At 41.2% G+C, this 9,948-nt stretch overlaps 1 protein-coding gene across 12 annotated transcripts in view; it reads left to right on the top strand.

Moving 5' to 3' along the window:
* Positions 1–222: 222 nt before the first annotated feature.
* BPTF (bromodomain PHD finger transcription factor) overlaps positions 223–9,948 on the top strand; it is an 89,753-nt gene continuing 80,027 nt past the window's right edge. For all 12 annotated transcript variants that reach the window (XM_039502029.1, XM_039502033.1, XM_039502024.1 and 9 more), the window contains exon 1: positions 223–1,100. In XM_039502029.1, coding sequence (XP_039357963.1) covers positions 461–1,100 — 640 coding nt within the window. In that variant the 5' untranslated portion in view covers positions 223–460. The remainder of the gene's footprint in view (positions 1,101–9,948) is intronic.

Genomic DNA, 9,948 nt, shown 5'->3' with positions numbered 1-9,948 from the left:
CCCTTGCGGGAGTCGAGGGGAGCCTCGCGCCCTACTCTGCGCTGAGGTACGAGAGCCCGGGAGGTGGGCTCGGGCCAGGGGCGGGGAGCGCTGCCCGGCGCCGGGGCTCTAACATGGCTCTCCAGCCCAAGAGCTGCCGGCGCCGCAGCGCCCCCTGGCGGAGCTCGGCGGCCTGGCAGGTCACGTGAGGCGCTCAGGGCCTGCTGCCGCCGCAGCTTCCCCCAGTCAGAGCGGAGCGAGCCGAGGCAGAGACGAAGAAACAAGATGGCGGCCGGTAGCGATCCGGAGCGGGACGCCGGCAATTCGGATTGATCCCCCGGCCCTCGCAGTTCGGCGGCCCCCCTCCCCGGCCCGGAACCCTCGCAGGGGGGGGAGCTTCCCCGCAGCTGCCTGTCCGGACTCCGAGCGCCCTCCCCAGGCTTCCCTGCCCCTCCCTTCCCCCCTCGGCCAGCGCCCAGAGATGCGGGGCCGGCGAGGCAGGCCGCCCAAGCAGCAGCAGCCTGCGGCGGCCACCGCTCAGGCGAGCTCCCCGGCTCCGCCCGCCCCACCGGGCCCCATTGGGGGGCTGAGGTCACGGCAGCGGGGCAGCAGTCGGGGCAGGTGGGCGGCCTCGGCCCAGGTGGAGGCGGTGGGGCCCAGGCCGAGGGGGGTCGGGGCTGCCCAGGCCGCTTCCTCCTCCACCGTCTCCCCCAGAGGGGGCAGCAAGAGGAAGGGAGGCAGCGGCGGCAGCAGCACCCCTGGTGGTGGTGGCAGCAGCAGTAGGGGCAGGGGCAGGGCTGCGGCTGGAGGATCAGGGGGAGGAGGCGCAGGAGGCAGCTGCAGCAGCCAAGGGAGGGCTGCCTCGTCCAGGAGGAGCATCAGCAAAGTGGTGTACGATGATCATGAGAGCGAAGAGGAGGAGGAGAGCGTGGTGTCCGAAGAGGAAGAGGAGGGGGACCCCGAGGATAACCAGGACTCTGAGGAGCAGGAGGAAGAGGAGATCATGGAGGAGGACGACGACGACGACTCCGATTACCCCGAGGAGATGGAGGATGAAGATGATGCCAGCTATTGCACTGAGAGCAGCTTCAGGAGCCACAGCACCTACAGCAGCACCCCAGGTATAGAGTCAATGGGATGCACTGTCAAAGAAAGGGAGGGCACCCTACATGCTCCCTCTAGGTTTGGAAACACATTTTCACAGGGGAGGGGGGAGGCCAGCAATAGTAAGGGATGCCTACAAGCAGACACGGAGGGGAGAGAGGCATGCAAATCAAGTGGTGCTGGCAGCCACACAAATGCGTTGAGAATCAGAAGGTGCTTATAAACTCACACAGGGAAGGAGAAATAATATGTGCACAGTAGGGATGCTATCAGACACAGAGAGAGAGGGCTTGCAATTACATAGGCGCATGCTACACCAGAAAGTGTTCACAAACAGTGGCGAAGGAATTGTATAGAGCATCCAATGGTACTTTTATAAAGGGAAAAAGAGATGCATGCATACTAAAGGGTCCTTGTAGATACATATAGACAAGGATGCCTGTAACACAAAGTTCTTCTTGCAGACACAAGGAAGGGAAGTGCATGCAACATGAGGTGTCCTCCAAAAATTAAACACTGGATTTGCAAGTGTGTGTTGCTAACATGCATACAGTATCTAGTGGCCTCAGAACAAAACTAGCTTTACTAGAAGGGAAAGGAGGTGCATTGTTCAAAATGGAGATTGCATTGTTGCAGTTTGGGGGAAAATTCACAGGGCTTCATTGCACTGGTTTAAACCCAGTTTTAATTACTGGGGTGTTTTAACCCCCCCCCCCATCCAAACATTGAACTAAAAGTGGTAAAAATGGAAATCAAAGGTGAAATAGTTTTAAGTCTTCAGAACATTTGCATTTAAACACTGCATTTATTTCAAAATGTGGCAAACTTTAAAACTTGGTTTATTAATTAGGAGTTTGAGGCTCACTTTGATTATTTGGATTTACAGTTTATCTATTTTAATTATAAAATTTATTCTTTTTACATCAGTAACAAAATTCTGGTCTTCTTTCAAATTTTTAAACCCTTCACTCCTTTTTTCCGTAATTTGCTTTATTATAGGAGTCTTTGAAGCTTCACTCAAAAATTATGATTTGTCTAGGTTTGCACCACTTTTTATTTAGGGTTCACTTTCACTCCAGTAGAGTTTAAGCTTGACTTCTTTTTTTTTTTTTTTTTTTTTTTTTTAAAAAGGTCCGGATTCAGGGAGGTATTTAAGCCCAGGCATACATTTAAATTATCTTGTTGAATTGGGCCATAGTCAACAAACACTCTTGCAATCTAAGTATTTGGTATTGAGGACAAAAACAGATAGCTTGTGTGAATTTATTGTACTTAATAAAATAGCTGTGTGGTCTTGTACAACTTGTAGTCAACTTTTAAGAAGGAGCAGTAGTACAGGTTGCTAGAACGTGTCATTTGTTTTAATTATTTGTCTACTTAATGGACACATGCAATGGGGATGCCATTATGTGGCTTTGCAAAACTTCTGAAGGAGTAGAATTTTTTTTTTTAAGGCACCACTTTCATATCCTAAGGATCCTAAATGCAGTAGTATTTTAAAAGAAATTGCAAGACAATTTAAATATAATGTAACTGTCAAAGAGAGAGCATCTTTTGAAAAATGTATTTTAGTTCACCTGTAGGGATTATACTTTGATCAATTTGATGTCTTTCAAATAGTCTTTGTTTAAAGATGAACTCTTGTACCAAGTTTAGACCCAGGCACTGAAAGTTACTATTCTGCATTTTCTTAACTATTACATTTCCATTTAGTTATGTGGGAGCTTTTCATAGTTACCCATCTTCTGCTTGGTCAAGGGAAGAATTTGTTTGCTGACTTCATAGGCTCATGCTGAGAAATATTTTGATGCCAAAAATCCAGGTGTAAGATCCATTATACAGAATACAATATAGAAATTCTCAAGTCCTGAGAAAAAGTACCTAAATTAAAGAGATTAAATATTTTGGCCAGCAACAAGATACCTTTGGGCACGTGTGCATATTGTCACTGTATGCATACACAAGCGTATGTGGTATTTAAGTGCCTACTGCTAAAACAACAGTACATTTTATAAGAACCGGTAGAATTATAAATTTATGTGCTTATTTGAGTTTAAATCTCAAATTTAAAAATGTGTACATTTAAAATGTTATCTTTTGAGGCATCACATATATAGAACCCATACTTGTCCCTGAGTTGCCTGTTGGTGGTAAGAAAAACTGTATTGTAGCCTGGCTGATATTTTAGCGGTATACTGAAAGGTTTACTTTTTAAGTTACTTTAATAATTTTGTGTCTTAAGTTGCCTCTCAGATTCTTATCTTCAGAAAAGAAGCAAGTGATGCCTAATGTTGCTTATTACAGGTGATGAATAATAAAGTACCAACTTTTAATTTGGCCAGCTGTAAGTCTGTGTCCAGTTCCTGCTGAACAAATATGTGTATCACAAACACTGCCACTTACAGATAGCAGTAACTGGTATCTTAATCTCATCAGATCCTAGAAGTCATTTGGGCATGGAACCTGAACTATCCTCTCATTGGAGGTGTGGTCCTATTCATGGTTGCAGCATTTTTGCAGAGATGTGTGTGAGGAAATAATGATGCTGCTGCCTGTGCTGTGTAGACAATTTAAGTACAAGTGTCAGTCAGACACTTCTCACCAGCCATATGTGGACACTTCAAACAAAAATCACATTCAGTTTACATGAGTGAGATAGATTTTTAATTTTTTTTTAGAATTGTATTAATATATTGAAAGGTAACGTGATGTTATGTCCCTAGAACATAAGAATGACCATACTGGTTCAGACCAAAGGTCCATCTAGCTCAGGATCCTGTCTTCCAACAGTGGCCAATGCCAGGTGCCCCAGAGGCAATGAACAGAACAGCTAATCATCAAGTGATCCATCCCCTATCACCCATTCAGAGCTTCTTGCATGAATTTATTTAGTTATTTTTTGAACCCTATTATAGTCTTGGTCTTCACCTCGGGCAAGGAGTTCCACAGGTTGTCACTGCATTGTGGGGGGAGGGGGGAAAGGGGGCTCCATTTTTTTGTTCTACTGGAAAGTTTGTGATGTCTCTTGAATGTACATATTGGAGTATCTACTACTTTTGATGTTACTTGAATATTTAAGTTTAGGAAATAAAAAAAATCTTAGGAATATCATTATGGCATTGATATAAAGCTTGACAGTTAGTGCAGATTCAGTTGTAAGCACAACCATTATGGCTGCTTGTTGCTTCCAAGGGATGTGATGTTTTTCTTTTGCTGAGGGAACCAGCATCAGTCATGTTTCGCCAATCAGCTAGTAGTGGGACTTTGACTAGTTCAGCAAATTTACTGTAGTTTGATGCACCACTGATCCAAGTACACCTCTACCCCGATATAACGCTATCTGATATAACATGAATTCGTATATAACGCAGCAAAACAGCGCTCCGGGGTGGGGTGGGGCTGCGCAGTCTGGCGGTTAAAGCAAGTTCAATATAATGTGGTTTCACCTATAATGCGGTAAGATTTTTTTTGGCCCCCAAGGACAGCGTTATATCGGGGTAGAGGTGTATCCCTATTCTATTATGCCTTTGACTTCCATTATTTCAGCAAGAAATTTTGAGATAGTTATCCTTTGTGTTCTGTATTTCAAAACATTCCACCTGTCTACTCTAACCTTTTACTTTAAGCTTATTATGATGTAATTATGCATATCCAATACTTCAGGAACACTGCTTAATTTAAAACCATCTGCTTAAACAAGATGCCCGAACAATCAGTCTCATCCTACCCTCCATCTCTTTCTCAATTATTTCCTCCTTTTCCCACAAAACCCTGGGAAGGCAGTTGGTTCTTGCAGCATGGCTTCAAATCAGGGTTTTGCCTAACAGAGAGAATGACATGTCAGTATGGCTGACAAATTATTCTAAAGCACCGGATTTGTGAAGAGCCAGAGGACTATATGTATAAACACTTCATTAAATTTATTCACTTGGATTCTGGCAATGTGAAGGTAAATGCAGCTATAAGCCATCATTATTTACTTCTGAAACTAATCACTTTACCAGAGTGTTCTTACATTTGTAGCCCAAATTATTCTATTGGAGAATTATAAGTGTTGCACATCTCTCAAACTTTTTAACTGTTTGTAATTTTTATTGCCTAATATTCTTTTATGTCCCAGGTTATTTAAATGAAGGGGTGTTATTTAAATGGGGAGTTATTTTAATGGAGGCACTAAGGTTCGGTATTGAGGTACGTAAACTAAACTTTACTGATTGTGTCTGCGCTGTAGGAATATTCACACAGCACTGACTAAACTCCTGAAGTCTTTACCAAGCATGCACAGGGCTTTAAATAAAACCTGGCATGGCTTCTCTTGAGGCAGTCTGTAACTGGTTGTTTAATTATGTAGAGGAGATGTCACCTAGACATCATGCCTATTATGAAGGAACACAAGAGGTGATTTGACAATCCTAGTGAGAGTTTGTGTAAAAGAACAAGTGAATAGGTTTCTAGCTAATTCTGTTGCATTGACTTGCATCTTTTACCAGAAAGGGGAGAATTTGTATGCCAGCTCAAGAATCTTTTAAAAATCCATTTAAAATAAAAACCAAAACAATTGTGGTATTTTTGCATAAGTTTTAAAAAAGGAGCATTCTTTGTGTGAATAGTTGGATCTGAACTCCTCCTTAGCTTATTAGCAATTGAATATTGTGCCTACCTTGTAAAGTTCTTCTAGTTCTGCAGTAAGGTTTCAAATTTGATCTATGACCTCAGTGTCGCATGGTATTAATATACAGACAAATAATTGGTCAATATAATTTTTGGTAGATTTTATTGTTTTTTTCCATGGAGAAATTTAAATATACTTTATTCTAATTCCTAAATTAAGTTTACAGATGCTGAATATAATTTGTAGCTCCTCTAATAATAAAATAAAGCTGTCAGTCATCCTAAATTGCTGAAAAGGTAGCTAAATTGCATTAATCCTGTAAATTTTAAATTTTGGATCCCTGGGTTGAAATTTTGCTTAGATGATAGGAGACTGAGTACCTCTCAGAATGACCACACTGGACTTAGCTATTGGTATATCTCATACTATTCACCAAAACATTTAAAAGGATGTGGGAAGTAGTTTAGGAAACAACATAATCTTTGTAGTTGACTAGCATTTAGAGGGATCCATATAGTTTTAATGCAGATGGTCAGGTTTATAAGAAACTGAACTTATGTAAAACCAGCGTGTATCAGCTTGTTTCAGAAGCAACTAACACCCACTGTTTTTAGAAGTGTGCTGACATCCTTGATGCTAAAAAAAATATATATATATATAGGCCACAATAACTCCAAATTCCATTTCACAGCAGTATAAGTGATGGGGAGGGGAGGGTGTGTGTTTGGGACAGGTCCAGTGACTTACAGGGGAGTGCAATATTCTATAAATCAAAAGTTGAGCCCAGAAAATGATGCTCAAGCTCCAGTCAAAGGACCATATTCTGGTCTCTCTCATCCATACTGTCCCTGCTGCGGTTCTACAAACAATTTGGTGTGTGGTGTTTTATAGGAAGCTAGTACAATTTCTGTGTCTAATCTTGATTTATTTTCCAAGCAATAGAAGTAAACTGAAAAAAGGTGTACATCTTGCACAGCAACATCCAAACTGGTCCCATAGTTGTCAGTAGAGCTGGTCAGAAATTTTCTGACTGAATGTTTTTGTCTCGGAAAATGCTGATTTGTTCAAACAAACATTTTTGGAAACACATCTCGGTGTATGCAATTTCATTTTGAAAGAAAAATTGAAAAAGTATTTTGATGAGGTTGAAATGTTCCATTTTGACCTCTTTGGAATAGAATGATTTTCCCTTTCAAAATGATTTTTGTTTTTTTGTTGTATAATATAAAAATGTGAAATAAAAATGAATGACCCAAAACAGTTTTTTAAAAATCATTTTACAGGAAATCTTAGGGTATCTTTCTTTCCATTTTGGAACAAAAAAAACTTCAAAATTGCAAATTTTCTTAGAAATACAAAATCCAGTTTCTGCCTAGCTCTTATTGTATCATCTCAAACTATAGAAAAGTTCTGTGGCACAGCACTTTTATCTGAAACTTGGGTAACTCAAAATCATATATAGTGTAGCAATCAACTAATCTTTAAAATGGCCTCTTTTTTCACATCTGTTAAAAACACATTTTAAAAAAAGGCTCTCTTTGACTAAGCTTGGCAATGTATTGAAAAGTGAGGTAGAAGCTGAGGAGAGCACCTGTTTCTAGGGAATCCTCATGCCTCTAGAGCAGTGTTTCCCAAACCTCGGATACAGCTTGTGTAAGGAAAGCCCCTGGCGGGCGGGGCAGGTATGGCCGATCGCAGCTACCGCTGGCTGCGGTTCGCTGCTCCAGGCCAGTGGGAGCTGCTGGAAGCGGCGTTGGCCGAGGGACGTACTGGTCGCCTCTTCCAGCAGCTCCTATTGACCTGGAGCAGCGAACATCCTTTTGTTCCCTGTGCTCTTTTATGTGTCTCTTGACCTCTGCAAAAGGTGATGATATAATACAGAACTCTGAACTGAGGTCTTGGCAGGTAAGTAAAGAAGGATTCAGAGTAGCAGCCGTGTTAGTCTGTATCTGCAAAAAAAAACAGGAGTACTTGTGGCACCTTAAAGACTAACAAATTTATTTAAGCATGAGCTTTCGTGAGCTACAGCTCACTTCTTCGGATGCATAGAATGGAACACTCTATGTTCCATTCTATGCATCCGAAGAAGTGAGCTGTAGCTCACGAAAGCTCATGCTTAAATAAATTTGTTAGTCTTTAAGGTGCCACAAGTACTCCTGTTTTTTTTTAAAGAAGGATTGTAATTCATTACTTCCATTTTAGCTGGCCTGCTGTTCCTATTGGCAATGAAAGTTACGGGGAAGGTTTTGGAGGAGAGAAACTAAACTTAGTTGAGAGCTTTCTGGGCTAACATGCTGGAAGCAGCTCCTATTGGTCTCGAGATCATGTCTGGTCAATTTAAGGCATGACAGTAACTGTCTCTGGTGGAAGTAGAGTTTAAACGTTCCCTTGACTTCTGATTGGAATTCAGGTTGTTGGTTCTTTATAACTTTCAAATTGGTTTTGCACCTGGTTAGCTGAGAGATTGCTTCTCCTTGTGTAGTGCTTCTGCATTTGTGGTTAGCTGGAACACACTCAGTTTAAACAAAACGGGGGTTCTGAGAAGGCCTTTTCCATGAAGGTCTCCCCCACTGGAATTTATTGCTTTCCTGCCCACCAGAACCCACCTTGGTTAACTTTCAGGACCTGCTGAAAAGTCCATCTGTTTTAATACATTTAAAGTGGCAGTATATGGGATATAAGGTACAGCTTGTTTTTTCATTAGCAAGTGAATAATTGAATAATGTAGTCTTTACTGTATTTGTTTGCAATTAAAATACACAATAATTAACTAGAAAAGTGCCCACAGAGCTAATGGATGCATATTGTGGGTTATAAAATAAAAGAAATAGGGATAAGATTGGGCACAATGACCCAGATATATGCAGTGTAGTTACAACTATGTTGATCCCTGGATATTAGAGGGACAAAAGTGGGTGAGATAGTATCTTTTCTTGGACCAGCTTCTGTTGGTGAGAGAGACAAGCTTTCAAGCTACTCTTCAGGTCTGGAAAAGGCACTCCCAGCATCACAGCAAAATGCAAGGTGTGCAACACATTGTTTAGCAGCGTAACTAGTTAGCATATTTTGTAAGGGACCATCCAGGATAGAGTGGCCCGTTAACACCTCTGTAGCCATAGGACAAAAAGAGAGGGTTAGTGGGTTGCAGATTGTTGTAATAAGCCATAAATCCAGTGTCTTTTTTTCAGCCCATGATTTTTAGTGTCTAACAGAGTCATGAATTTAAGCTCCTAGGCTCATCTTTTGAAAGTGTTGTGCAGGTTTCCTTTGAGGATAAAGATTGATAGGTCAGATACAGAGTGATCGCTTTGTGAAAAGTGTTCACCCACAGGTGATAGATTTTTTTTTTTTTGTCTTTTATCATTTTTTTTGTATGAGTTCATTTGAGAGCATAATGAATGTCTCTTGTCACCGACATAGTTGTTACTGGGGCATTTAGTGCACTGGTTGAGATGCACCGCATGTGTGGGATCCATGAATCTTGAAAGGGTGTTGTGGATGTTTGTGGGAAAAGCAGTTGGGGAGGTAAAATTCTAAAGGACCTTGTAAAGTCAATTGTGGGCTTGAAAAACCTTTGAATGCCCTCTTTAAATATTAGTTAAATTTTCCTGTTAATTGGAATGCAGATTTCTAAAGTCCCAAATCTATGCATACTTAGTATTGAGTTACATGTTATCTAATATCTATGTTTCTGGATTGAATCCAGCCCAAGTAAGCAGTGACCAAAATTGTTGGCTGCTTGCTAAATGTTCTCACTGTAAAATGAGGTTGATCTCTGTTCAATTCCTGTTGGTGAATTTTGTGATGTAGATGTTTGTCCATCAAAGTTGGTACTAATGGATAGCTTTGATGGTAATCCTTGTCACTTTTGCTGAGATCAGGTGGTAGAGATTGCCCCTTTATTCCTAGATCTGATCTGATCTGGATATCAGGGTGTGGGTTGATGAAACATATTATACTGGTAAAAATTCCTTCCTACCAGTATAAGTGTATACACAATAAGGGGTTGCACTAATTTAATAACATTATTAACCCAGTTAGTTAGATTGGACTAATGTGAAAATTGTAGACAAGCCTTCAGAGAGTGGGGTTTAGGACACAAAGTTTGGACTGGTTTGTATCTAGAGGTTGTGTTTGGACCCATCTCTGCTAACGATATATTAATCTTGTCATTGGAGTAGTTCTGTGAAAGGAAATAGCATAAAAGAGCTCTTTCTATTTGAAATAAGAGAGAAAAATGCTTGAAATTGTCC

Source organism: Mauremys reevesii, linkage group 15, assembly GCF_016161935.1.
Source record: "Mauremys reevesii isolate NIE-2019 linkage group 15, ASM1616193v1, whole genome shotgun sequence".
Taxonomy (NCBI): domain Eukaryota; kingdom Metazoa; phylum Chordata; order Testudines; family Geoemydidae; genus Mauremys; species Mauremys reevesii.
Note: the sequence above shows the minus strand (reverse complement) of the source record. Positions and strands in the feature narration are given on the sequence as shown.